At 63.2% G+C, this 28000-nt stretch overlaps 1 protein-coding gene across 1 annotated transcript; it reads right to left on the reverse strand.

Moving 5' to 3' along the window:
• On the reverse strand, nt 1-27991 carry CACNA1H (calcium voltage-gated channel subunit alpha1 H). The gene is made up of 31 exons (XM_089896430.1): nt 26760-27991; nt 26521-26654; nt 25959-26056; nt 23638-23797; nt 22961-23279; nt 22740-22832; nt 20801-21578; nt 19201-19643; nt 17152-17303; nt 16192-16377; nt 15358-15475; nt 14907-15062; nt 14632-14722; nt 14266-14474; nt 12258-12668; nt 11640-11740; nt 11354-11477; nt 11207-11275; nt 10900-11084; nt 10496-10622; nt 10172-10297; nt 9855-9944; nt 9426-9638; nt 7504-7653; nt 6571-6680; nt 6237-6370; nt 5969-6039; nt 4389-4467; nt 3544-3665; nt 2748-3452; nt 1-2144 (listed from the first exon to the last, which is right to left on the reverse strand). The coding sequence occupies exons 1-31, from the start codon at nt 26850-26852 to the stop codon at nt 1182-1184; spliced, it is 6810 nt and encodes a 2269-aa protein (XP_089752556.1). The 5' UTR covers nt 26853-27991; the 3' UTR covers nt 1-1181.
• Nucleotides 27992-28000: the final 9 nt, after the last annotated feature.

Below are 28000 nucleotides of genomic sequence, written 5' to 3' on the forward strand. Positions count from 1 at the left end.
CAGAGAGGGGGGTGGCCCCTGCAACCCCAGGTGACTGCCCAGCTGGGAAGCACTCCCACGGGGACCTGCCCCCTGCTCCCACAGCACCCATTCCTGCTGGAAGCCCTGGCAGAAACTTGTTCCTAATTGGATCAGACCTTGTTTCTCCAGTGTGTGAATGATATCACATGGTTCTGGCTGCCAAGATGAGCTCTACTTTTCCAGGGAAGGAGGGCTTTCTATCTGCGATCTGCCCAAGTGTGGGGGGGGGGGGAGCCTGCAGGAGGGCTTTGTGGAGCCCCATGCCGCTGCTGGTGGTGGAGGCATCACCCAGGTTGGCCCTCACCAAGGCCATGGGCTTGCCACCTACCCACGTGAGGGACCGATTCTGACAGTGGAAATCCAACGCATTTCTTAAATAAGTTAATATTTATTCCACTCTGCTTTGCCCCCCTCCCCTCCCCTTGGCTTGAGAAGCCGAGTTTTCTGCATCGGATTATTGCAAATGTTTAACCTGAATTTATAACAGAAACAAAATGAGACAAGGGGGCATCAGCTGAAACTCTCGGCCCAAGCCCCACGGGCAGTGAGGGTCTTATTGCATGGTCCCCACTCCCTGGTGACCAGCTGTTTCCCGGAGACCGGAGTCAAGGGCATTCTCCGGAATCCTGAGGGGGACAGAACGGTGGGCAGTGGGTATTGGAGGGGGGATGAGACAGCAATGAGCAGTGGAGACAAATGGATGAGAACTCAAACTGTGAGCAACGTGAAGCGTGACCACGGTGGCCTTGGGGATGAAGCTGGAGGGCATAAACGGCCCTAAGCATGTATAAAAATAAGCAGATGTGAGAATGGGGCTCTGCTAGGTGGCCTCTGCCTTTCTACTTTTGGTGTTCTCTGGTCCTTGTCCCTTGGACATAGCTCTCGTTATGGGACTGCTGACCAGGCTACTGGCACGGCCTGGGACCATGGCAGCAAACTCGGAAATCCCAAACTTTAACTGAGGCTTCGGGCTGTGGGCTCCCCCTGCTCCACTTCGCCCACAACAGCATCTGCCTCCTTCTCCCTGGGCTGACATCCTTCTGGCACCTTTGCCTTCAGTGGGGCCGGACCCAGGGTCCACGCGTAACCCTGCCTGGGCCACCACCCTGCTGGGTGCACCCCAACCCCAGGGCCAAAGCCTGTGGGCACTGCACCCCGAGCTACACGGGCTTGTCCACACTGTCACCCAGGGCTGGTGTGGACCCTTTCTTCGGTGGGCTCTCAGGGACTGTGAGGTGCAGCCCCCACCCCTCCTCTGGGGGGTCTCCCGAGGCCACTGGAGGCTCCGTCTGCTGGGGTTCGGGAGGTGCCGTGATGCCTGAGGAGGAAGGTCTGGGCTCTGGGGCGACACCATGGCTACCATCCAAGAACAGGTCCCCCCTGGGGCCCCCCACATCCAGCGGCTCAAAGGCAAAGTTTGGGATGGTCAGGTGTTCCGTGCGGCAGGGGACCTGGACCCGCCGTTCCCCCTTGGCAGCAGTGTCCAACCCTGCACTGTCTGTGGGCTCCAGGGGGTCCCTGTGGGGCACAGCCTCGCAGGATGGGGTTCTCCGCCGCAGGGTGGTGCTACCGCCCTCCGCTGCAGGGGCCCGGGCCGCACCCTCGTCCTCCGTGGGGGGCTCTATGGAGATGCAGGGGGGGCTCATCTTCTTCTTCCTGCGTGCCCCCAGGGCCAGCTCGGCCTCCAGGGCCCGGGTCTTCACCTCCCCGGTCTCTGGGCGGCTGTCCCCACAGCCCTGCTCCACGGAGGGCCGCCTCTGCTCGTCCGCCCAGCCTGGCTGGTCCAGGAAGCCCTGGGCATTGACACTGTAGAACCTGTGCAGGTCTGGCTCACCGCCCACCACCCCACGGGCAGCAGGTGAGGCCGAGGGGCTGTGGGCAGAGCTGGTGATGTGGCTGACCTCCTCGTCAGCCGGGTCTGGGGTCTCGGCCTCCTCTGCGCCCAGGGCCGGTGGCCGGCTGGAGACGTAGTTCTGTCCCAAAGTGTGCTTGCGGATGCGGATGCTGGGGGGCCGCGGGGGCGCCTGCCTCACAGGGGTCTTCCCACCAGGCTCTCCCCAGCCCGGGCTGCTGTCCCTGGGACTATCGACCTGCCCTTCTAGGGACTCTGTGCAGACTACCTCCTGCAAAGACATGGAGTCATATGAGACCAGCCAGAGCCCAGGCAACAGGGACCCCTCCCCCCACCACAGGCCAGGATGACCTCGTGACCCCCAAGGCTATGGGCCAGGGTGAGATGGGGCTGCGAGACACTGGTGTGGAAGCACTGTCCCCCAGCCCTAGTGTAGGGGCCCCCACCAACGCTGGTCATGCTGGGGAGGGGCCGTGAGGAGCAGAAGGCTGGAGCCCAAGCTTCCATGGGCAGAATCTGCCATGGGCCTCTGGAGACCCGATGGGGCACAGAGCCAGGCTGCAACCACTGCCTGACTGGCACCACCAGCTCAGCTTGACACCTCAAGGAGGGAGGAAGGGAGGGGGGCCGAAGACTCAGGTGACAGTGGTCTGTGGGTACATCCAGGCCCACAGGAAAGGTTGCTGGGGGGGCCTGAGGGAGGGCGAGGCTGCCGCCTGAGGGGACACGGGTCCCCATGGCCAGGTGCCATCATCACAGGCTCCAGGGACACAGCGCCTACTTCCCCAATGTCCCTGTCGCTCATCCTTCAAATGGGGAGGGAACCCCCACGGAGCCCCCAGGCCTCAGCTGAGGACCGGAAGTCTCCTCCTACCTGTGTGCAGAGCAGCCGGCTGAGACTAGGGGAGCGGGCTGCACCCAGAGGGGTCAGGGCACGGTGGGTGTCGCCGCCCCTGGCCGGGGAGGACATAGCCGACGGGACCTGGAGGGATGGGCAGGACTCCACAGGCGGCAAGTGGGCGGTGACTGGGCCTGGGGCAAGAAGGTGCCTGAAATGTGCATCCGCCGCTGGCCCCACCCCTGCCCCTGCCGGCCCTGGCCGGCCCCGCCCGCCCAGGTCCTGGCTGTCTCCACATGGGGCTGTACCCGAGGTGCCCGAGGCGCCCGCGTAGGTCTCCATCTCCACCTCCTGCAGCGGGTGGGGATGAGCGGCCGCAGCGGGTGCCACGGGCCGGAACATGTAGCTGTCGTTGGGCAGTGAGAGCATCCTGGACACAGACACCTTGCGCACGACCAGCAGGTTGGGGGCGTCCGGCGAGGCACCCGGGCTTGGCGGGGCCGTGGGCCTGGGGCGGGCAGAGGGCCCCTGCGCCATCTCCAGCTCGACCTCCGCGTCCAGCTCGGCATCCTCGCGGGCCTCCTTGTTGCTCTCCTCCAGGTGCTTCATGAGCACGGCCACCACCACGTTGACCAGCACGAACTGGGCCACCAGCACGAAGGTGACGAAGTAGATGGGCGAGATGGCCGGCAGGTAGCTGAGGCAGTGCCTGTCCTCACGGGCACACTCCCGCAGCGTGTCCTGCGGGTGGAGGGCGGTGGGCAGGCTCCCACCTCCGTCTGCGGGGCCTCTCGTTGACTCCCACCGCCCCGCCCACCGCGTGGGCCGGTACCTTCATGATCCCGTTCCAGTTGTCCCCCGTGGACACGCGGAACAGTGTGAGGAAAGCCATGCCAAAGTTGGAGAAGGTGGCGTGTCTGCTCAGGCCCTCGCAGGGGTTGTCCTCACCGCACTCTGCCGGGAGGGGCCTGGTCAGCCCGCCTGTCGGGGCCAGTCCGCGCACGGGCCCTGCCCTCCCATAGGGAGAAAGGCGCGCTCCTCTGGGGTGCAGGGGCCCTGGCAGGTGGACGCCTTCAGCACAGGCCCAGCTCTGCGTCAGCATGCCCCCTTCTATTCTGAGGAGTAACAGGGCTGCCCTGGGCATGAGGCGGCCCAGGTCCAGGTTGTGGGGCACTAGCTGCTGGGTCTGAGGAGTCCCCTCTGGGCAGACCCTGGAACCCACTGAGCCTTCAGTGACACCCAAAAGGAAGGGCGCTCCCACAGGGTCTGGGCTGCCACGAAAGGTCCCCACGGACCCCTGCCCGGACTAGCCAGAGCCTCACGCCTGGGGGTCTGAGGAAATCCTTGGTGACAGTTAAGGACTTGCTGCAGCATGTCCCCTGGGGACCAGGTGGAGTTCAGGTCACACCTGCGTGTGGGCACGTGCACACACTCGTGCAGCTCTGTCCTCCTGGCCTGGGTATGAACACATGTGCGTGTCTGTGTGCACGGCATGCGTCTGTCACAGCACTTTTGCATGTGCCAAGTCACCTCACAGTGAAGGGCTGACAGGAGCAGGGGCCAGGGCCTCAGCTTGGCCAGCACCCGGAGCCGTCCGCGGGCTGTGTGCTCATGCGTGATGCTGCGCCTTCTAGGACCCCGTGTCTGGAGTGTGGGCCACGGCGCGGCTGCACTCACCGAGCCTCCCAAACAGCTCCACTCCCAGGGCAGCATAGATAAAAAACAGGAGCATGAAAAGCAGGCCGAGGTTCCCTACCTACATAGGAGAGAAACAGAATGAGGTGAGTGGGGCCTCAGTCTCACCCCACCCCCTTTACCCAAGACCCGCCCAGCAGGGCATCAAGTTCTTGGGGACTGCCTTGAGCCCTGTTCTTAATCCATCCCTCTTGGCCTCGGAGCTCCTGTGGCCCCCAGGGCTCCCTGTCCTGCCTGGTGCCCAAGGCCCCTCTGCTGGCCTCTGCCCCTGCTTGGCTCCTCATGCCCACCCGGCAGCCAGGGTGCTGCCTCCAGCTCCTCTGCTCCCCAGAACCTGGGAGGCCTCCCGAGGGCTCTGGTGGACTCTGTGCAGGGCCTGCCTCCAGCCTCAGGGTCCCCACCTCAAGGTGAAGGCTGAAGCTCTGCAGACAGTGAGGTCTGGTCTGGCCCCTGCCCGAGGCTCTTCTGTGAACTTGCCGCCCACCCTCCCAGCGTCTGCTCACACTCACTCCGGGCTATGGGGTGGGGGGCGGCGCAGGGGCACCCTCACACGCCTCCCTCGCCCTGATGTGGCTGCTCCCCCTCTTCTCCAGCACCTGCTCCGGCCCCCAGAGGCATGGCACCGGGGCGTGGCCAGGCCCGGGTTTCCCATCCTCCACCCCCCACCCCTTCCCGTCACTCCCACAGACACTGGGCAGGCTCCAAGGAGAGCTGAGTATAACTCAGGTCTGAGGAATGCTGCTAAGGGGACCAGTGTGGGCTGGCTGAAGGTGGAGGGCGTGGAGGGCTGGAGGGTTAGTGGGCAGCTGGGGAGGCAGCTGGGTGGATAGAAACATGCTGGGCTGGTGGACAGACAGCTGGCCAGGAGGGCTGGATGCTGGACAGCTGGACACCTGGTAGATGGGTGGACAGACAGCTGTGTGAATGGATAGACAAATGTGTGGGTGGCTGGGTAGCTGGAAGGCTAGTTGAGAGGGCTAGAGCCACGGCCAGACGGACATGTGGATGGACGGCTGGTCAGGTGGACTGGCAGAGGGACTGAGTGCTGCACAGATGGGGAAATAAGACCTTCAGCTCAAGAAACCACAAAGGATCAGTGTGGTGGCTGTTGGGCACAGGACGCGAGGTCGCAGGGCCTGAACTGGCTCCAGAGGAGAGAGGCCTGTGGCCAACACCTGAGCCCTGGGTGTGGTCCTCCAAACTCGACAAGCACACCTTTGCCACAGGCTCTGCCCTCTGCCCAAATCCCACTGCATCCAGAACTGCACTGGGGGATATGGGCACTGGTCATTGGTCTTCCCCAGAGAGACTAGACTGAGGCCCGGAAGGCAGGCAGCACACCCCTCTCACAGCACAGCCCAGCAGCTCAGTTACTCCTTGCACCCGGCAGGGAGGAGGGTTGGTAACTGCAGTTGCCTTGAGACGGGGCGACCAGGTGAACGAGTGCCGATTGACAGTGAGTGAGGCCCTCCCTGCAGCCTGTCCTCTTGGGGGTGTCTGTGATGCCCACCCTGGGAGCAGGGAAGCCAGACCCAGGCCCAGCCCCCGAGCTGCCGACCTACCTGGGGCAGCGCCTGAACCACGGTGTCCAGCAGGGCCCGCATACCCGTGGCCATCTTGAGCAGCTTCAGCACTAGGGCCGGGAGCCGAGCATCAGCGGGGAGGGGGTGGGGCTGGCCAGACCCGGACCACCCGCCCCCCCACTTCCCGTCACCAGCATAACGCACCAGTGTGGGCTGAGGAACGACGCGGGGTGGGTGGACACCTGAGCCCTGTCTACCTGCCCTCCTGATAGCCCGGAGACCCTGGTGGGACAGGCGGGTGGCCTACCGCGGGCGATGCGGAGCACCCGCATGATGCGGATGATGGTGGGGTTGATGGGCAGCGCCGCGTTCATCTCTATCTCCTCCAGTGTGATGCCCATGATGGACAGCAGGACGATGGCCAGGTCCAGCTGGTTCCACCTGGGCCGGGCGGGCAGGCATGATTCAGTGCTGGCCACTGCCTCTTCCCCAGCACCCCTAGCCCTTCAGAGCACCAGGAGTCCCCTCCCTGTCCCCTGGAAATGTCCTGGTGTCACCACAGGGCATCTTGCACCTCTACTCAGCACCGTCACCTCTGCAGGCCTCAGGCCACGCCTCTTTCCCGCCCCTGCTCCACACACCTGTCCTTGAAAAACCTCCGGAACCCAAACGCCACCAGCTTCAGCAGGGCCTCAAAGACGAAGACGATGGTGAACACATAATTGCAGTACTTGAGGGCCTCGTCCAGAGACTGGGGATGGAGTGTCAGGCTCCTGAGTGTCAGGCTCCCTGCCCGGCTGCCCCTTCCCACCCATCCTCCTGCCCCCTTGCAGCACTGGACGCCCCCCCCGCCGCCGCCGCCCCCGCACCTGTGCCCTGTCCACCCTGCTCCGTCTCTCTCCTCTGCTGACCTGGGCACCTCCTCAGATACGGGACAGGTCTCAGCTATTACTGGATGCAGGTCTGTGCTGGGCTGGGGAGGGCCGCCTGGATTTACCCTCGTGGCATTCTGGGGACAACTCTCAGGTGGGGGAACCTGCCCCTCGGAGCCCAGACTTCTGGCCTTGCCTGGACCAGAGCCACCCACAGCCCAGGGCAGGGGCCAGCCCTCCGGATGGGCTCAGCTTCAGCCAAAGAGTCAGAGACTCTCCGCTGTTCTAGGAGGAGGGGATGTCCCCGTCTTTAATGAAATGGTGGCGATGCGATCAGAGGACATCCCCCTCTCTCAGTCTGGCCTTTCCTGGACTGTGAAATCCACAGTCTGGGAAGCTGCTGGACTCGGGGACACTCCCTTAGCCAGCATTTTGGATGGAACTTCTCATGGGGTTGGGGAGGCCCTTGGGGCAGATGTGCCCTGGGAGTTTCCACTGGTTTTAAAGGAAGGAGGGCCCTTTGTTCCAGCCACACATCCATGTACCCCATAAACGCCGGTGAGGGCTCAAGCACTGCTGCAGACCTGGGGCCCCCAGTTCTTAGTGTAGCGCCACCTCACTGAACAATGGGCCCCACCCGCGGCCCTCCCCGCTGCAGGTCTGGAGGCAGGGTGCGTGGGGTGTCCAGGCAGCGAACCCCACCTTGGGCTGGTTATAGTGCTCCACGGACATGGTGATGACGTTGACGCCAATGATGAAGGTGATGAAGAGGTCCAGATAGTGGCTGGTGCACAGCGAGTGGATGGAGCGACGCGTGGGTGAGTAGTCCGCATAGTAGGGCCGGCGCTGGGCCTCTGTGGGAAGGCGGCCATGGTGAGGGGGTGGGTGGGGTGGGGTGGGAGGGCTGCCTCCCAGGGGCTGGAGGGTAGAGGTGCTGGGGGAGGGCCCAGGCTCAGACGTGGGCCTCAGGGGCAGGTCACCCACCGACCTACTCCACCAAGAGGGCCCCAGCCCCAGGGCAGACCCCAGGAGTGGGCCTGGAAGCTGAGACCCCACCTGCGCCCTGCCGTGGGGCCCTGCCCAAACCCCGCCCTGCCGGGAGCTCCCAAGCCAGGGCCTGTGTGATCTACTCTCCTGAGCTGGCATCAGGGTTCAGAGACACCTCAGTGATGAAGGGCGGGCAGATGGGAGCTTTCTTGGGGGGCAGGGCAGAGTGGCTACCACACCCCCATCTTCCAGGCTGGGCATGTGCTGCCTCCTGGCCCCCAGGCCCAGAGTCCCTCCACTCCCTGTGCCCCAGGAGGCCAGTGGGCAACTGCCCGCTCTCTGGTACATCTGAGGTTGATGGCCATGACCTGGGTGGCAGGGGGAGGTTGTGTATCTCCCAGCAGGTCTGTCTGCACTAAATGCTCCACCTGCTCTAACTCTTCAGGGCAGATCAGTGCCCACTGAGCTCCCACTGGGTGAGCGCATAGCTGCCACCACTGCATAGGGGACCCACCTTGGCCACAGAAGCCCGTGGGCAGGGACCAGGTAGAGCAGGGGCCGACGGGAACCGACCCCTCCCTGGGGCCCGCATGCTCCTTGGTCTGGCATGCGGTCACTAGAAAGCTTGGCTCAGCTCTTGCAGCCAAAGGGGCCAGTGACCAGTTGGGCCAGGCCAGCACTGAGGACATGGAGTAGCCACCGGCCGCCAGGCTTCCCAGAGTGCAGCAGAGAAGCAGTCAGGCATGCAGGCCGGGCGGAGGAACACACACGAGCTTAAAGGCAGCAGCGTGGACACCAGGCAGGCGGCCAGCAACCCTTCCTCCCGCTGGCGCCCGGCGCCCACCCCAGCCGTCCCGTGCCCACCCTGCGGTGGACCCCAGTGGGCTTGGCACCCGCCTGCGATGTCCACCCTTCCCTGTGGCAGTGGCAGAGGGATGGAGGTCAGGCCAGTCCACAGCCCTGTGCAGTGGCCTGCAGAAGTGGGGGTTAAGGCATGCAGGGCGGGGGGCAGGTACCTGGGTTGGGGAAAGTGCCTGGAAAGACAAGGAGATGGTCTGAGCTGGCCGCGGTGGGCAGGGCTAGGAGACTCCACCGGGTGGGCGGGCAGCTCAGCATCCTCTCCTGGAAGAGGCCCTCTTTGCTCCCCAGCTGGGTGGGGTTTTCTAAGACCCTCTCTCTGTCCTGGATGGCTCTGCCTGCTCCCCCCACTGTGGCGTGAAAACTCATGGGGTGAACCTGCCCTTGCGGTGGTGGGGGGTGGGAACTGGGGCCTCATCCATCCCCTGTACCTCCTGGGAAGGGACCCCACCTCCTGCTGCAGCCATCCTTCTCTGAGGGCAAGAAGGGCAAGCGTGCAGAGCCACTCGGTGAGGCCGGAGTTGCGGGTGGGGCAAGGGGACTGGGGCCAGGTAGGGGGCTCTGGGGCCAGGCTGCTGAGCTGCTGCCTGGGTGCTGCCTGCACAGCCCTGCGCCGAGCACAAGGGAGACCCGGGCTTAGGCCAGCAGCAGCCAGGTCTCAGAGCCACCCCTTGGCTGGTCCCCCGGTCCCCCGGTCCCCAGCCACCCTCCCACAGGCGAAAGGGGGGCCTCAGGCAGGTGGAAAAGGCTGGGGTGACGCGCAGGTACCGACCCGCCACCGCCACCGGGAGCGCCTTACTCCTGCGTTTCCTCTCCAGGTGCCGCTGCCGCTTCTCTTCCCGCCGCCGCGCCTCCTCGGCCTCCTGGTGCTGCCGGCACTTGTGGAAGTTCTCCACCACGACGCCCACGAACATGTTGAGCACAAAGAAGCTGACGATGAGCAGGAAGGAGATGAAGTAGAGCAGCATCCAGGGGTTGTGGTTGGGCACCGGCTGTGGCACAGGAGTGGCACGTGGGTGCCTGCCCACAAGGGCGCCCCTCCCGGGCACGGCCTCTGCCTGCAGGGTAGCTCTGACCCCCGACGTGGAACTCTCCAGAAGTTCTCAGAGACCAAATGCAGCCTCTCGGGGGACATTCCCTGAGATGACCAAAGAACACGGGAAGAAAGGTCTGCTTGGAGGAGCAGGGCTGCCCACCGCCCACTGCACCTGCTGGTCTATGCCCACGGCGTCCAGCCCGTCGTACATGATGTTCACCCAGCCGTCCTTGGATGAGAGCACGAACAGGGACATCAGCGCCTGCGAGGCCAGAGCAAGGTGGTTACTTCTGGACGTGGCCTCCTGCTGGGGAGACGCCCCAAAGGACCACACCCCCTACCACAGCCCCACGCACAGCAGACCCACCCACGACTCGCAGACCCACCATGCCGCTCCCACCTTACAGATAAGGACGAGGTTAGGTGAGGTCACCCCCGCCAGGCTTGCCCCCCATCCCGACCACCACCCCACCCCCCAGCCCTGCCCACCTGGCCTAGGTTGTCGAAGTTGTACTTGCGTCGCACCCAGCGGTAGTGCGCAGCCCAGCACTCGGCTTTAGTGGAGATGTTCCTGGTGTCAGCGCCCTCGCAGTAGTAAAACTTCCCCTTGAAGAGCTGACCAGGGCGGGGCAGTCACCCAGAGGGCCAGGCCTTGCACCCCCACGCTCCAGACCCACCCCCACGGGGCCTCCCAGAGCAGCCGGACAGAGAGCAACGTCTCTCTCGCTGCCTGCCTGGGCCTTGGCCCTCCCGGGGCTGCTATGCTGCTGCTGACCACAGACCACCGTCCCACAGACAAGCAGAGCCGCGCACCTGCACCCCGAGGATGCCGAAGATGATGAAGAAGGCACAGCAGATGAGGACAATGTTGCCGATGGGCCTGAGTGACGATATCAGAGTCTCCACCACCAGTTTGAGGCCTGGGGCACGGCTGATAACCCTGCACGAGGAGCAGAAGAAATGTGCTGTTGAGCCCACCCAAGGGAGCTGCCACCAGACAGAAAGCCCAGCGCTGCAAAGACCCCACCCCCTGCTGGCCCCAGGCCCTTTCCTTCCCCAGCTCTGCCCCACCCTCTGGCTCCGCCCCACCCTCTGGCCCCACCCCAACCAGCCATAGCCCCGCCCATTCATACCCTTCCCTTCCCCAAACTCCACCCCACCCTTCCCCAGCCCTGCTCCGATCCCCGATTCAGGCCCTGCCCCACCGCCCAGTCTACCGCAGGGGCCGCAGTGTCCGCAGCAGGCGCAGCACACGCAGGATGCCCAGGATCTTGGCACCACCGGCTGACGCCATGGCCACGATGATGTCAACCAGGGACACCAGGACCAGCAGCCCATCCAGTATGTTCCAGCTGCTCTGCAGGTAGGCATGCTCACCAGAGACCAGGCCCAGGGCCACCACCTAGTGGGTGCAGAGGAGGGGCTGGTGGACATATGTGCTGCACACGGGGCCAGGGTGGGGCCACTGGGCAGGGCTGTGAGGCCGGATGGACAGATGCCTGGGCTCCCCTGGACACCCTATACCTTCACCATCATCTCGGCCACGAAGATCGCCGTGAAGACGTAGTTGGAGATGCTGAGGAAGACGCGCTCCTGCAGAGGACAGGATGATGGGAGGGGCCAGCCGCAACGGCGGGACCCCACCCCTCCCAGGCAAGGAGGGCGCCTCACGGTGCTGCCGGGGTCAATGTCGGGCCTCTCCAGGGCGATCGTGATGCAGTTGAGGAAGATGAAGACCAGGACAACGTGATCAAACATCTTGTGAGCAATGATCTTCTGGCAGGAGATGCGGAACCTGGGGGCCGGGGGTCGGGGTTCAGGGACAGCCCTGGCCAAGCCCTTGCTTCCCGTCCCCAAGGTCCCAGAGGAGGAGCACAGCGTTCACCACATGGTAGGGACGCAGGGGCCCAGAGGGAGGGGTCAGCTTTCCCAGGTTTCTCCCAGGTGTGCCCCATACCTGTTCTGTGGGGAGAAGAGGTACAGGGCCCAGGGCTCGCGGCTCCGACAGCACTCGGGCTTGTAGGGCTCCAGCACTTTCTGCAGGCGGGAGCAGCAGCTCTGGGGAGGGGGGGGCGGTCCTCAGGGCCCCTCCCAGCCTGGGCAGCCCCCAGCCTCTCCTGCCTTCAGGCTCAGCCCTGTCCACCCACCCGGGCACTGGGTGAGGGATCTACGCTGGGAGCTGGGAGTCCAGGGGGGTGCCGGTAAGTGGCCATCCTCAGATCCCTGCCCAGGTGGGCCTCCCAGCAAAACTGTCCAGGGCAGCAGAAGTGCCTAGCTGAGAAGGTGGTTCTGCTCTCTTCCCCTCTCCTCCCATGGGGCTCTCCTTGGCTGACCGACTCCAGCTCAGAGCAAGCCCTCAGCTGGAGGTGGGGCTGACCCTGGGGCGAATCCCACTCCAGAGCTCCCTGTGGATCAGCTGAGGCCACACCAGCCAGATCAGCTCCTGCCCAGCTTGTCCTGCTTCCCTCCCCCGTCCCAAGGGCCTCCCGCGAACGCTGCTCCCGAGTCCCCACCTGGGAAACCAGCCCACAACAGGGGGAGGCGAGGGGCTGACGTGAGGCCCACCCCCACTCACATCCTCCACATCATCGTCAAACTCAGCCGTGTCCTCCTTGTGGCTGTCGATGCGCAGGAATAACTCGCTGGGCAGGGCCAGCCCGTTGCAGTCGTGGAGCTTGGTGGGCAGCAGGGCAGCTGGCCGCAGGGGCCGCAGGTCAAGCGTGCTGCGGTGGTCCAGGGACTCGGTGCGCCGCAGCAGTGTGGCACGTGTATCTGGCGAGGCTCCCACACCAGGCCTGCTGTCCTCGGCCTCCTCGTCTGTGCTGCCGCTGCCCTTGCCCTCGCCGGACAGCAGCGACTCACGCTCCCCGCACTGGCTCCTGCGCTTGAGGCTAGGTGCGCGGCCCAGGCTGTTCCAGCTGGAGCGCCGGCTGCTCCAGGCGCTGTTGGGGCCCCAGTGGGTGCAGGGCGAGCTGCGGAGGCTGGACTGCGGGGAGGGGGCAGGAGTGAGCAGGTCGGACGCCCCCCCCCAAGTTACCCCCAAACATCCTGGCCTCAGGGGCACCTGGCACAGGGACCTTTCGCATCCAATGGCATCACCATTGACAGCCATGGGTGACATCTGTACATGGATCATCTCCTTTAACGAGCAGACAGCCCTGCTAAGGAGAGACACTAGCGGCACTGAACCTTCAGTGGGGCACCTGTGGCACACAGTGGGTCAACAGCTAGCTGGAGAGACAGCCAGCAAGCGTCAAGAGCACTGAGTGGGCCTCCCGGGCCTGCTCGAGGACCAGAGGGTGGGCGAAGGTTATCAGCGGGCCTGGGACCAGCCACGGACCAGGCATCCTCAGATGCCACCGAGCAGCTGAACTGGATCTCTGGGGAGGGGCCCCACATCAGTTTCTAGTTGGCAGACTCTGGACTCACAAAGAGAAGCCGGGTGCTGCTTATCCAGGAGATAAACTGGACTGTGGTCCGGGGACTTCACCTTTGCTGCACCTACCCTCTTTGCCCTTCATCGTTTTCACCTCAGGGGTCCAGCAGGAGCTGAGCTGGAATCCTTGCTCAACAGCCCTTGTCCTCCTCCCAGAGAGTCCTAGCAGTTTGGCTGTGATGCACCTTGTTGCTAGATCACTCGGCCCACCCAAGGCTCAGCCCTGCACCTTTTCTGTTACCAACACACTATCGTCCTGCCTTAATGGTTTGCCTGGACTTTCCTCCAGGTTCATATCCTTGTGCTTTCTCTCCACGGTTAGCTTGTCCTGTTCTGCCCACCCCTCCCGGGCCCTTCTGAGAAGCCCAGAAGCTGGCTCTGGCTGTGTCTGCTGGGGGTGGTGTATTCTGGGTTTGTCTGGAAACACCCTGTGGGCTCCAGCTCCACAGGGTGCTGTTGGTCGTGATGCACGGAACTCTCCGCCCGGCTTCTGTCACCTGCTTCACATCCTTAGTTTTTTTTTGTATTTTTATTTTTGGCTGGGTTGGGTCTTCACTGCTGCACGCAGCCTTTCTCTAGTTGCGGCGAGCGGGGACTACTCTTCCTTGCGGTGCGCGGGCTTCTCATTGCGGTGGTTTCTCTTGTTGCAAAGTACAGGCTCAGTCGTTGTGGCTCGCAGGCTCTAGAGCGCAGGCTCAGTAGTTGGGGCACACGGGCTTAGTTGCTCCGCGGCACGTGGGATCTTCCTGGACCAAGGCTTCAACCTGTGTCCCCTACATCGGCAGGAGGATTCTTAACCACTGCGCCACCAGGGAAGTCCCACATACTCAGTTTTTTACACCTTTTTGCCATCCTTCTCTGTTTTCCCCATCTTGTATGCTGTGTGCTTTGCCAGCTTTTATCTATGATTGCAAATTGGAAGATAAACTTCCGGCCTGACAGTCTACTCGTCTGTTCATACTCCTCCCATAAAAACGGCAGCTTCTGGCTCCATTTATAGAAAACAAAGCACTCAGGGCCAAGGGATTCCAGGGGTATGACTGGGGGTGTGTGTGCGGGACCCTCACTCATCTCTGGGGAAGGCCTAAGGAACTGGGTGGGTGGAGCCTGAAGGTGCCCTGAGGCCAGGGCGGGGGACCATCCCTACCAGAGACTTCTGGTCCCCCAGCTGGGGGTCCACGGAGCTGCTGCTGCCACGCCGTGAGTCCAGGAGGCCAGGGGCCGCATCCAGGTGTGGGGAGCTCTTGGGGGTGGGCATGGGTGTGGCTGCCGTGCGCATGATGAGGGGAGGGGGTAGGCTGGCCTGGCCCTCCAAGTGCCCGTTGGGGGTCACCGCCAGCGAGTACATCTTCATCTCTGGGTGGGGGGAGGAGGCCGCTTGAGCCTGCAGGGCTCCCAGGAAGGATAATCTGCCCGCCCAGGACCCGCCCACAGGAGTCCCAGCTGTGCCCGGACTGGCAGGCAGCTCCCTCTCCATCCTGTCCCTGCCCCGCCCCCTCACCCGCATGCGCACCTGTGCCCCTGAGGTCTCTGAACTTGTCCAAGTCCTCCTCCAAGTGGGTGGAGGTCTTGTCTTCATCTGTGTCGGACCTGGTGGCGTCACCCTGTGCCCGAGGAGCACACAGTACACGTGAGGCTCCCCTCTGGTGGAGCCCCCTACAGGAAGGCCAGGCCAGCACGGGGGCAGGTGTGGACGGAAGGGCCCAGCGGCTGGAGGACGGAATTCTCTCCATGTTGGTCTGCCCAATGTGCCTGGTTCCCACTGCCTCCCCTGGAAGCCCCCCTCACCTCCGCCTGGAAGCCCTCCACAAGGATGGCCACCAGCAGGTTGAAGAGCACGTAGTTGCCAAAGGTCATGAGGGCCACGAAGTAGAGGGCAGCCCAGGAGGAGGTGGAGGCCATGCCGTTGTAGAGGACAACGTTCCAGTCCTCCTGGGTGAGGATCTGGGGGAAAGGGGTGGCGGGGCAGAGTGGGCCCAACATGGGGCCGAGGGGGTGCCAGGACGGTGAGTCTGGCTGCAGAAATGCTGACAGGCCCTTAGGACCAGAAGGAGCTCTGGACAAGTGAGACCAGGTCCACCACCCCAGGGGCCAGAATCAATGTCCCTGCTGCTGTTCACAGCTCGTCACTCACTGTGGCCTTGGACAGGCCTCGGCCCGCTCTGGGGCTGTTCTGAGCAGGGCTGTGGCTCTCCAGGGACTACCACGTACATGAGGGGACGGCCCCACCTGGCTTTACCTGGAACACGGTGACGATGGCCCACAGCAGGGAGTCAAAGTTCTTCCTGTCAGGGACCGTGTCTCCAGTGTCTGTTTTCAGGCTGAATTTGCAGCCAAACAGGTGCATTCCGAGGATGCTAAGGGCGGCAGACAGGGATGCGGTGAGTGCGGGGGATGAGGCACAAGTGGGGGGATATGCGGGGTGCTGCCTGGTCACCTCCACACCCAGCAGCTGTTCCTCTACACCTCCCCCCGGACCCCCAGCTTTCTGATTTGCAGGGGCCCCCCAAGTGCTCACAGCCGAGCTGTTTCCATTGTATAGGTGGAAAGACCAAGGCCAGCAGTAGGAGGGACAACCAGAGGCCACTCTGGCTTCAGGCAGCAGCCAGGACCTGAAATGCCTGTCTCACCCAGCCTACCTGGGGCTGCCCTCTGCCCCTAGCCCCCTCCCCAAGGCCTGAGGCCCCGGGCCAAGCTGGCCCACGGCAAGGGCTCAGCAAACAGCAGCTGAAGCAAGAAACTCCAGCCTGGCTGCCCCGCCCCTTCTCTGCCTCCCTCATTCTTGGCTTTTGGGGAGGGCACAATCCCCAATCCATCCATCTGGGGGCCGGTCCCATCACCCCACTCAGCTATGAGCCGTGGGAGCAGAGCCCAGTACGCCGGTGCCTGGCACAGAAGGTGCCCAGTCAGTCCTGTCGAAAGGAACCAGTGACTGAGTTTCTGCTGCCGCTTTGAAGCTCCTGGCACCCCGGGCCCCAAAGCCACAGCACGGGGCCAGCGCAGTGGGAGGGGCCTCCCCTCGGGGGCAGGCATGTGCTCAGTGCCCCAGGCCTTGCCCACCGGGCGCGCCCACCTGAAGATGAAGATGAACAGCATGAGCAGCATGCAGAAAGTGGCCACGTTATCCATGGTCTTCATGAGCACCACCAGCTGGCGCCGCAGCGCGGGCAGGAAGCGCACCAGCTTGAGCACGCGCAGCAACCGGAAGGTGCGCAGCACCGACAGCCCGCCGTCCGCCTGCCCGACGATCTCCCACACGCTGTGGGCAGGCCGAGGCTCAGGAGGGCCTTCTCTGGCCGCGCACCCCTGTGCCCACCCTGACCCTGGGATACCCTCTTCCCAGAACACCAGACCGGGAGCCACCGTGGCCTCCGCTCAGCCCCACTCTGGGAGCAGGTTCAGCTGCATGAAGGCATCGACAGGGCTGAGGGACGGCAGTGACACCTCTGAAGCCTCCTAACCAGCTGCTGTCCTGCCGGCTGCCCAACCCCCAGAAGCTGCCCAGTCAGAAGGCCAGCAGCCCCGGCAGAAGTGAGGGCCTTGCCCGGTCCTCCGCCTTTCAAGCTGTGTCTGGCCTGTCTATTCTTGTTAGGGTGGGGGATCCCTTGACTCCTGAGGGCTTCTTCCTCCTGGGGAAGGGAATTCCCCCAGATTCTCCAATTCATTTCTGTGTTGATTTTGCTGCAGCAGACACCCCTCAGGCAAGCTGGCCTCCCTCAAAGGTTCTGAGCCCTAAGTGGAGTCCGGCTGTGAGGCCGAAGGGCCACTGAGTGCCCACTCTGTTCCTGCAGGGAACAGCTCCACTAGGTTCTACAAACTTTCACCTGAGATGCAGCTGACATACCTGTGTGTACCCGACAGTGCTTGTGGGGAGGGGTGGGGATCCTGCCCCAAGACATCCCATCCCATGAAATGCTGCTGGCAGGGCCTCTCCTGCTGGCTAGGGCTCTGCTATGTGTGGGGGGCTGTCTCCTGACACTGGCGAGCCAGAGCCTCCCCGGCCCCTGTGGGCTCCCAGGAGGTGGGGACCCACCTGATGACCACGATGATGCCATCGAAGATGTTGTAGGGATTCCGGATGTAGCCCAGCGGACCAAAGGCCAGCAGCTTCAGCAGCATCTCCAGGGCAAACATACTCGTGAACACGATGTTGCTGATCTCCAGGGCGTTGGTCAGCTCGTCAGGCTGCGGGCAGCAGAGACGTCATCAGGGCCCACCCACGGCTCCCAGTGCCCCTCAGCAGGGGTGAGGGACTGCTCCACTGAACTAGGAGCAGGTAAGTCTGCATCAAGGGGCCAAGGGGCTGTGGCAGCATCTCAGAAGGAGCCCAACTGGCTGCTGTCTGGAGCAGAAAACAAGGACCCCAGCGATGTCCCCTCCAGCTGGACCCCAACCTGCCTGGCCCTCCTATCCTGACTGTCCCTGGCCCTCCCCAGGCCCTGCCTGACCTTCCCACCAGCATGTCTGAGAAACAGTCCACAGACTTCCCCAGACCCCACAAGCACAGGCCATGGGAAAGGGGCTGGAGCATCTGCCTCAGGGTTCCAGGGTGGGCATGTGGGTGCACGGGGTGCAGGGCACACAGTTGGTGCCTCCCAAGAGCTGCCCTGATCCCTGGTGGCCTTGCACACCCTTCCCTGTCAGCAGAAGGCCCCAGAGGTCCCTCTCTTACTGGGAATGTGCTGGCCCGCCTGTGTGTGTGCACACCTGCACCAGTGTAAATGCTGGTATGTGTGTGTGCCAGTGTGTGGCCTGTTTGTGTGCACATGTGAGTTTGCATGTACCTGCATGTGCCGTGCATGTGCACAGGGCCTCCCACGTGTACACATCTGTACACATGTCCACATCTGCACAGGTAAACCTTGCGTATGTGCGTGTGTGCACGTGCGTGTATGTATACACGTGTGTGTGCAGAGGCTCTTCCTTGCCGGGGATTCCCTCCAGCCTGCTGCTGTCCCTGCCTAGTTCTCACCCTCACAAAGAGAACCTCCCTGCCAGGGCTGCTGGAGGCTAACACTGCTGGCATTTTCCCTGAATTGCTCCAGGATGAAAGAACATAGCTTAAATGACTTGAAAAGCCCAGAGGGTGGAAAACGAGGAAAGCAACTTGGTCATTAAAAAGTGAACTGGCCGCGGGGCTTCCCTCGTGGTGCAGTGGTTAAGAGTCCGCCTGCCAATGCAGGGGACATGGGTTCAAGCCCTGGTCCGGGAAGATCCCACATGCCATGGAGCAACTATGCCTGTGTGCCACAATTACTGAGCCTGCGCTCTAGAGCCCACGAGCCACAACTACTGGAGCCCGTGTCCCTAGAGCCCGTGCTGTGCTCCACAAGAGAAGCCACAGAAATGAGAAGACCGTGCACTACAACGAAGAGTAGCCCCTGATCGCTGCAACCAGAGAAAAAAGCCCGCATGCAGCAATGAAGACCCAATGCAGCCAAAAAAGAAAAAAAAAAAAAAAAGTGAACTGGCCTCGGTCCCCAAAGTAGACGTCCTCTCCCTGCCGGACCCAGCCGCTGCTCCTCCCTGGCGAGGCCCCAGTCCCGGGCAGCGGCTACTGGGGGGCCAGGCACCACCCATACAATTCCTCCTCTGGGGGCCATTCCATACCACTGGCCTCTCCGGGCCACCCAGGGGCATTCCAGTGGGCACATTCTGGCTCATGTAAGTGGGGGGCCACTCTCTGTGAGAGCTGGGCTGTGGGAGTCCCATCCTGAGAAGAGCACTGGGTGGCCTGGTGAGCGCCCTCAGCCCCCTGCTGCCTCTGGGATTGTGATTTCAAACCCCCACCCCAGACAGGAGGACCTCCAGGCGGGAGCCACGGTTTCTCCATTCACCCCTCAGCAGAGGCCCAGCCAAGGAGAAGCACGAGTGTTTGCTGAGTGGCTGATAAAAACTGCCACAACAGCTGACATTCAGCTCTAACGCCATCCCTGTTCCCCAACCCCCAGAAACCCCTCTGTGGGGCCCTGTAAGAGACTGAAGTCTCAAGGAGACACGAGGAACATGCTCCCCGGGGGTCGCTCCGAGGGCTGTCCATTCAGGCCCACTTCACCTCTGGAGGGTGCACCGGGCCGCCTACCTGCTCATGGTACTCGATGCCCATGCTCAGCGTGTTGGTGAGGATGGCTACCATGATGCCGCGGTTGAAGTACTTGCTGTCCACGATGCGGCACAGCTTGCCGCTAAAGGAGGCCCAGACGCGGCCCAGCCCTCCCTGCTCGCCTGCCACTGCCCGCCGCTGTGCGCTCCGCCGCGTTCCTCCTGAGCCTGGCGTGTCCGCCGCTGGGGGTGGCTGCATGGGGTCACGGCGGTCTCCGTGCCGCACATCCCGTGTGAATTCGTAGACCCCGTTGCTGTCCGAGTCTCCGCTGTCTGAGTCGCTGAACTCCAGCTCGGGGTCCTCCAGGGCGCTGGTGCAGTACGGGCAGCTACTCAGCTCACAGGTCAGCGTGCCCGCCTGGGGGCTGGGCAGGGGGCAGGGCACGCTCAGGCCTGACAGACGGCTGGGGGCCTGGCCCAGTCCTGCAGGGAGAAGGATGTGGGCAGCCTCAGGCCGCTCAGCTGCAACACCAGGCGCCTGGGACCCACATGCACAAGCAGGCTGCCATGGGGTGAACGGTGTCTGTGTAGACATGCACATCGTACACATGCACACGCCTGGGCACTCACACCTGGGTACATGTGCACATGTGGGAACATTCATACACACCTAGGCACACGCCTGAGCACATGCACAGACACACATGCCCACGCCCTGCACAGGTACTCTCTGTTCACTCAAGGATAAAAAGAGGCAGAGAGACTCATCCACCAGGGGGCCACGCCATCCACAGAAACAGGACGTGAGCCGCTTCCCAGCAGTCACGTTAAACGGATGATGTGACTGTGAGCATTCCAGGTCACGATGCACAGGAGCCATTGTCGCTCGGTGCTGCCTGCCCGGCTGAGTCTCTGGGGCCCAGGTGACTGCACCGGTGGCGGCTTAGACTCCCCACAGCCAGGAGCCCTGCGGGGCCAACCTGCCCCAGTGGGCAGTGCAGGACTACAGGTATGTGCATTCTGACACACCCCGGTCACTGTGTGAGGACACACACACCTCTACCCACTCCAGGCACCCTGAGGGCTACTGCCCGCGCATGCCACCTGGGAGGGCCTCAGTCTGCATGGGACGCCAGTGTCTGGGGTCACAGTGTCCTGCCCGTCCCAGGTGGGTGAGGCCGGCACCTCAGGTGGGAGGACCGAGTATACTGGGAGGCACCCCGGCCCCTCTCTCCTCGGCCTTTGGGAGCTCTGTGACCTCGGCTTTCCCTTCCCTCTGCCCCAGCCTCAGTCTCCCCACATAGAAAGGGGGCCGGCCACTCCTCCTGAGAAATGACCAGGCCATGGACAGGTGGTTCTTCTCAGGGCCAGGCGTGGGCAATGGGGCACAGCCCCAGGGTTTTTTTTGCTAGCTTCAGAATTCTCATTTCCCGTGGCAAACGCTCAGGGCTACAGGATGGATGGAGGTGGGGGGGGCACCTTCTCCCATCTGAGGTGCCCAGGACCTCCCCCACCTTCTTCCCTTCATCCAGGGCTCCAAGGGAGGAAGGCTGAGCTCACGAGAGTTCGCACACAGGCGGGGATGTCCCAGGAGCCCATCCCCCCACTCCCCACTGCTCCCCACAGGGTGAGGTCCTTACCGTGCTCCCCAACCAGATGCTGGATCTTCTCGCAGGGGTCGGGGCTGCTCAGGCTCAGTGGGCTGTGCCCCCCGGCTCCCAGGGGTCCACCAGGACGCTTCCCCTTGGGCCCGGGGCCACCTTTGCCACTGCCTGTGGCCGAGGGCAGGATGGTGGGGTAGTTCATGGTGCCCAGCCCAGTTGCCAGCTTGAGGCCGGCGGCGGCAGTGGCCACAGCATGTGCCGCCCGGGCCCTCTCCTGTGGCCCCTCCACGTGGCAGTCTGCATGGTACACGCTGTGCACTGACTCAGCGTCAGGGGGCCCATGTCCGGGCGAGGGAGGTGCTCCGGCCCGCACCAGCCTGGTGTCACCACCGCCTGGCTCGGGGCCTGGCCGGCGTGGGCTGCCATGGCTGAAGTGGTAGTGGTGGTGGTGGTGGTGGTGGTGGTGGTACACAAGATGGTGGATGGAGGTGGCGCGCCCTCCCGCCCGCCGTGGCCGCCACCCAGCGCCCTGGCCGTGCGGCACGCCGCTGGGGTCCACCTTCTTGCGCCAGCGGCTCTGCCAGCGGGCATAGAGGCGGAGGCCACGGCGCTTCAGCTTGCGGCACACATGGCCCACGTACCGGAGGAGCTCCTCATAGCAGCTGCCAGGCTCTGAGAAGCTGGCCAGCGTGCTGTCGTTGGACAGGTAGCGGGCCCGCTGCTCCCGCATCAGCTGGCTCTCCCGCTGCTTCGTCTCCGAGAACTGCGTGGCGATCACCACTAGGCACAGGTTGATCATGAAGAAGGAACCCACCTGTGGCGGGCGGGAGGCAGCGAGCTCACCGGACGAGTGCCCCAGGGAGGCAGGGAAGCGGGGACACTGGGACCCACCGCCCTGGGCATCGGACTGGGCAGGGCAGGAGACCAGGACAGCAGCTGTGGTTTCTACACAACAATCAAGCCCCTGATGAGAGAAATACTGAGCCCCACTGTGTGCTGTCCGTTCTAGGGGCCTGGGATATGGCCCCCGGGTAGCCGGCGGCGGCAGGGCACCCTGTGATGGGCAGGGTCCTTGCTGATCCGATGTTGAGCCCCAGCATTTGGGATGGGTGGTGCAGGGTAGGTGCTCCTTGCCTGTTTGTGGACAGTTGCAGGACATGTGGGGAGACCCGCCTTCCCGTCATCTGTGTGGTTTGTCCCCTCATCCTTCAGCTCTGTCCCCAGCCACTCCCTCCCGCCTGGGTCAGGTCTTCCTCAGCCCCCACGGCTTCACTGTCCTCTGTGGCAGGGTCACCGGGTGACACTCTGCTGTTTGTGTTTATGGTCTGAGATAAGGCAGGACAGGTGCCTGGTTTAATTCACGGTTGGTCTTTTCAAACCCTGCCCCAGGCACCAGGGGCCACTGAGAGAACCAAGTGAGGGCCACCCCTGGGGGCCACAATCCCTGTGGAGGGCCGTGCCTGGGGGAAACACCTATACTGTGGAGAACTGTGCTGAGAGCCCATGTACACTGTGGGGGGACTGTGACCCCAACAGGTGATCCTGACTCTCCTGCAGCCTCCTGATAGGACCTGGCCATGGGAGGGCCTGAAGGGCTGTCTGAGGTCTCTCTCCCCTCCCCACACACACAGGCTTCTCTGTCCTCCCAACCCTGCCCACCTCCTCCTGGGGCTGGACAGAGTCTCCCCCCAACTCCACCAAGGGCCCCCACCCACCTGCCCTGTACACGATGGCCCTGGGTCTCTGCTGCCCCCGCCCTGCCCTATAGCTCAGTCAAGTGCAGGGACCCAAGAGGGCCAGCAAAGGCCAAGATGGCGCTGCACCAGGGGCACAAGCAGGATCTCGCTGGACCCCGGGGACAGGACGACGCCTGCTAACAGAGGAGGAGCTTGGGATCTGAGACAGGGCTGTCGCAAAGTGGGGGCACACCCCCCCACCCCTCGCCCCGTGCATCCCACTCCGCCCCTGCACTTACAATGATGAGCAGGATGAAGTAGATGAAGTTGTAGAAGGAATGGGCATCCATGACGTAGTACATGATGTCCACCCAGCCCTCCAGCGTGATCACCTGGTGGGGGGCAGGTGGCTGGACACACGGACGGCCCTGAGAGGGCGGTGGGCCCTCCACGTCTGCCTGGTACCAGCCCCCAGGCCCCGCATGCTGGGCGCCCAGTGCAGGGGAGACCCAGAGCCCACCTGGAAGATGGCGATCCAGGCATAGCCGATGTTGTCGAAGCTGATGGCCCCGTTGTGTGGGTTGGAGTCGCCCGAGCGGCACACATTGTAGTACTGGTTCCAGTTGATGCAGGTGTGGTGGTCCGTGCCACCTGCACCCTCGGCCTGTGGCTGCCCATAGGCCTCCCAGCCCAGCGTGCACTCCACGCGCAGCTCACGGCGGCTGGGGATGTGTGAGCACTTCTGCATGCCGTTGTCCCGGCGAGAGGAGCAGATGAAGGGGTTTTCCTCACCCTCCTCCGGCTGGTAGTATGGCCGCAGGAAGCTGAGGTTGCTGTTCCTGAAGGCACAGAGATGGAGAGACAGAGAGAAGCAGACAAACAGACACAGTCAGACAGAGATAGAAACACACATAAAAACCAAAAGTAACAGAGACAGACCCAGGCCCACCAGTGCTAGTGCTGCTCCAGGAAGGGTGTGTCCCTGGGAACAGGGCCTGGAGGGGAGGAGCCTGTTAGGGGATGAGCCTGGAGAAGGAGGAGACTGTTGGTGGAAGAGCCCGTTAGGGGAGGAGCCTCTGGGTAGGGAGGGGAGGGGCCTGGAGGGGGAGGAGCCTGCTAGAGGAGGAGCCTCTGGGGGCAGGCCCTGGGAAAGGCAGATTCGGGGCACGTCCTGCAGGGTGGGCAGGGCCCCTGCACCTGGCGAAGGTGCTGTCCAGGAAGCAGCGGTTGCGCAGCAGGCCAGCCCAAAGCTGGACACCCACGATGCCGAAGATGAAGAAGACAAAGAAGCAGAGCAGGAGGACGTTCCCGAGCATGGGCAGCGTGTCCAGCAGCAGGGTGACCAGGATCCTCATGCCTGCAGGTGGCAGGGCAGCTGGTCAGTGCAGCAGAGCCCTCCTGAGAATCCCTGAGGCGCCAGGCCCTCCTGGGAGCCCTGAGCCCTCTGCCATTCACAGATGGACATCAGCACCTCTGTGGGGGACATGAGCTGGGCCCCCCCAAGTCCAGCATGCCCCAAAGGACAAACATTTGCGGTAAGACACCACAGAGGGGAGCAAGGCCATGGCCTGGAGGGGCTCAGGGCGGGAGGTCCCTGATCCTTGCGAATGCCGTATGGGAACACACTGCAGCCAGGCAGGCCCCCAGGGTGACCAGACCAGGAGTCCCGCGGCCCCAGGCTCCTGCATGCGAGCAGCAGCCTGGGGGTCTTGCAGCAGATACTGGGTTCAGGAACCAGCGTTTCTTTCCATTCTCTGTGAGAATCACGTTGAGCAGAGCCCTGCACTGGAGGGGAAGCAGGGGCTATGTGCACCCCAGGGCAGGAAGCGGCTTTTGAGAGGCAGTTTTGAAGCTCTTGTTCCTGGGTGCGATGGGCTGCGTGTACACCGATTATTCGAGGGAGTGGGTCAGCCAAGCCCCATGCGCCCCTTGGTCCCGGGCCTGCCCCCATCCCAGACCTCAGTGAAGATAAGACTTGTTTCCAGACACAAGCAAGAGCTGACCTAAGGGTACAGGCAGAGCCCTGGGCCAGGGGGCTGAGCCAGGGGGCCTCGTGGAGAGCACCCTGGAGCTGTTGGATGGCAGAGGTGGGACCCCTGGGGTCACAGGGGGGAATCACAGCTGGGAGAAGCACTTAAGTTTCAGAAATGGCCAGGAGGAAGATTCATCAGGGACAAAGTGAGCACCACCCGGGCCAGACAGCAACTGGCTCAAAAGGCCACATGTGATCTAGCGTCAGAGTGGACCCCAGGCAGCCAGAGTGAGACACTGGGGGCCCACTGCGAGGGGCACATGGTCCTGTCTGGGGAGGCACCCTGTTTGGGACCAGGGCATGTCCCCAGAGTGAGGCCAAGCTGCTGGCATTTGGTCTGAAAAGTGAAGATCTGTGTTGTGAAAGGGGCTGTATTATCACTTCACACACTGAAAGGGGGTCCAGGTGAGCGGACTGAGTGCCTGATGGTGCTGGGCACAGAGCCAAGAACCACGCGTGACACCTCACCTCAACCCACAGCCATCCTTGAAGAGGACCACATTCAGAGTTGGGTAAACCGAGGCTCAGAGAGGTACAGTACTTGCCCAGGATCACATAGCATCTGAGCCCTGTCTGATCCTTGAGGGTATAGCCAGGTGGCAAGTAGAAGGAAGGCCCAGGGGTCTCACAGCATAAACCTCACCCACCTGCCCTTTGGTGGAGCTGACAGCCCCAGGGGGAGGGAGTGACCCACACTGGGGGTGTATGACTTCTTGGAGGGGCCGCAGGACACACCCTGACCACCCGGACTTCGGTGCTGAGGCCACCAGGACCCAGGCCAGGCAGCCAGAAAGGCTGTGCGCACCTACACGGCACACACAGATCCACATGCACGTGTGTGTATACTCACTTTATAGTCACACGGGCATCACCCACACACAACCCCAGGAAAATTAACGGCTGAATTCGATCACATCCCTGAAGACTTTGAAGACATAGAAACTCCCAAACAGCCCCATGTGGGTAGATGACCTGGGTCCGGACAGACCACATTCCAAACGAGCAGCCACATGACCCCCTGAAAGCTTCTCCACCCTTCCCTGAGCACCAGACCCTTTGGCAGAACTCAGACCTGAGAACCAGGGTGGGACAGACAAGAGAGCAACCAAGTCCTGCACGTGTCCTGCGGGCACGACCCCAAGTGCTGTGCAGATGAGGACTCTGAGGTTCAGGATGGCCCCCGTCACTCAGCAGCACTGTGGGGAGTCAGGGCCCCACACAGTCTGACTGCGCATCACACCCCAACTCGGCCCAGGGTTGCTCTGTCCTCCCCAGAAAAGCACTGGCAAATCCTCAGGTTCCTATGGCGAGTGGCAGGAGGCCAGCCTCTCCTACCCCGACACTGGGGTCTGGGCTGGGGCCAGAGCATCCAGACGCCATACAGGCAGTGTGGCCTACTGGTCTTGTGCCCCAGTGGGTCCTCAAAAGCTCTCATCAGGGCTGGCAGGACACGCCTGTCCCAGGCCCGGGTGTGAGGGTCACTTACTGGGCACACGGTTGATGGCACGGAGGGGCCGCAGCACACGCACTGTCCGGATGGCCGAGAGGCTCACGTTGTGTCCATCCAGAGAGTACTCCATCATGCTAGGAGTGGGGCAGAGGGAACGGGTGCTCAGGCGGCCAACAGGTGCTCTGGGGTCAGAGCCAGGCCAGCGGGCACACGGTTCTCTCCAGGGCACCCTGCCAGCTGAGGCCAGGAGGCCCAGGGCAGGTGAGCACATGCCAGAGGCCTGGTCCCCACACCAGGCACCCAGCCTGGCTGGGCTCCAGGGCAGGGGAAGCATAACCTTAGGTTACCACTGGGGGCTCCTCACCACTCACAGGCCACTCCATGCACCCTGTGTCTGTCCTGCTGTCCCTGGTGCTGGCAGGGACAAGTGTCCTGCCCCTGGCACCCCAGACCCAGTACCACCTGAGCACACCTCCCCATCCCTCTTCCTGGGGGACCCAGGGGCTGCCATGGGGTCTGAGGGGGGCAGGGCTCCCAGCCAGGCCTGGCCAGGCGCAGGGGCCGCCCTGGTCTGGTCTGCGGTGGGGCAGGGCCATACCCCGCCATGACGATGAAGAAGTCCAGTCTGTTCCACGTGTCGCCCAGGTAGCACTTCTGCCCGAACAGCCCGAGGGCGATCATCTTGATGACCATCTCCACCGCGAAGAAGGCAAAGATGAAGTCGTCAAACGCCTGCAGGAGACGGGCCTGAGAGCTGGGCCTGCACCCCTCACACCCAGCCCAGGTCACCTGTGGCCAGTCCCGCCCTGCCTGCCCCGCCCCGCCTGCCCCGCCCACCTCCAGGATGCTGCAGCGCTCCGAGCGGCACTCGACGTCCTCACAGGGGCGGAACATGCCCAGGGTCACGCAGTTGAGCATGATGACCAGCATGCTGACGTGCTCGAACCACGTGGGGCAGGTGCCGAGTTAAGGGTCCATGTGGCAGGTGGGGGAGCCCCAGAACCCGCCCCCAGCACCCCCTACAGCTGCCACAGGGACAGTCCCTCAAAATCCGCGCCCCCGTGCCCAGGCCATCAGCTGGGCAGTGAGGGACAGACCCCCAACACCGGCCTCTGGACACTGCTGCCAACCCCTCATGTACAGCAGGACCATGGATGGAGGCGGGAGGCCAGCCACTGCCCCTCTGCCAGACTCCCCCAACTGTGATGCCCTAAACTGAGATCAGCCTCTCAAATTAGCAGTCTCACCAGCACTGTCCAGCTGGGACCCCAAATACCACAGACACCTCATGAGGGCAGCCCTGAAGACCCCTCCCCCTGGCCCTGCATGAAACCCTCCGTGACCCCAGCAGAAGGAGAATGCCCTGACCACAGTGATGGGCGATAAGCAATGTGGACTTGAGCCCAGCTCAGTGCCTGGGCCTGGAGGACCCGCAGCCCTACTGTGTGCCCAGACGAAGGGGGCCGGGACATGGACGAAGGACAGGTGAGTGAAGACACCCTCCGCCCCAAGTTAGTCCTGGGAGTGGAAGCCGCCTGCCCGTGAAGGGTCCTGTCCAGGAGTCTTCCCTTTGGCAGGAGGGTATCCAGCCAGGACTTCAGGGCGCCGGGCCAGCAGCCAGGGCTGCATCCCCTTGTGCTGTGTGAACCTGGCCACCCTGTGGGGTCGCTGACCCTCAGAATGAAAACTCACCCAGGATCCCAGAATGCTCAGCCATTCTAGGAGTGGCCACAAGGTGGCACCGTGGCTCCACAGAGGCCATGGCATTACTCTGGCTATGACGCCCTCAGTGGCTGTCTCCAGACAGGGGTGCATCCCCATGTTCGCTTCCTTTGGCTCATCAGGAGATCGGGGAGCCCTGTGGTGGGCCGGCCGTGTCATGTATGAGGAAGGGACCCACACCCCAGGCAGGTGACCCAGGGGCTGCCCAATCGGGGATAGGCTGCGTGGGGGGGATCCCCGGCTGGGGGACTGGGGCTTCACCCAAACTCCTGGATGCAGGTAAGTGCCCGTCAGATGGGAGGGCCCTGGAGGCATTCCTTGTACCCCACACACCACCCCCACGTCAAGAACCCCCT

The sequence above is a fragment of the Delphinapterus leucas genome, chromosome 15, assembly GCF_059928025.1.
Source record: "Delphinapterus leucas isolate spDelLeu-1000000601 "Yukka" chromosome 15, BTC_Dleu_Yukka2, whole genome shotgun sequence".
NCBI classification, from domain to species: domain Eukaryota; kingdom Metazoa; phylum Chordata; class Mammalia; order Artiodactyla; family Monodontidae; genus Delphinapterus; species Delphinapterus leucas.

Coding starts and splice junctions, on each gene's coding strand:
- CACNA1H (XM_089896430.1), bottom strand. CDS start 26,852: ATGCTGGTCATCATGCTCAACTGCGTGACCCTGGGCATGTTCCGCCCC. Junction 10,623..10,899: donor CGGACACTGCGGCCCCTGCG/GTAGACTGGGCG, acceptor CTCCTCGTGCAG/GGTTATCAGCCGTGCCCCAG. Junction 2,145..2,747: donor GCCGGCTGCTCTGCACACAG/GTAGGAGGAGAC, acceptor ATGTCTTTGCAG/GAGGTAGTCTGCACAGAGTC.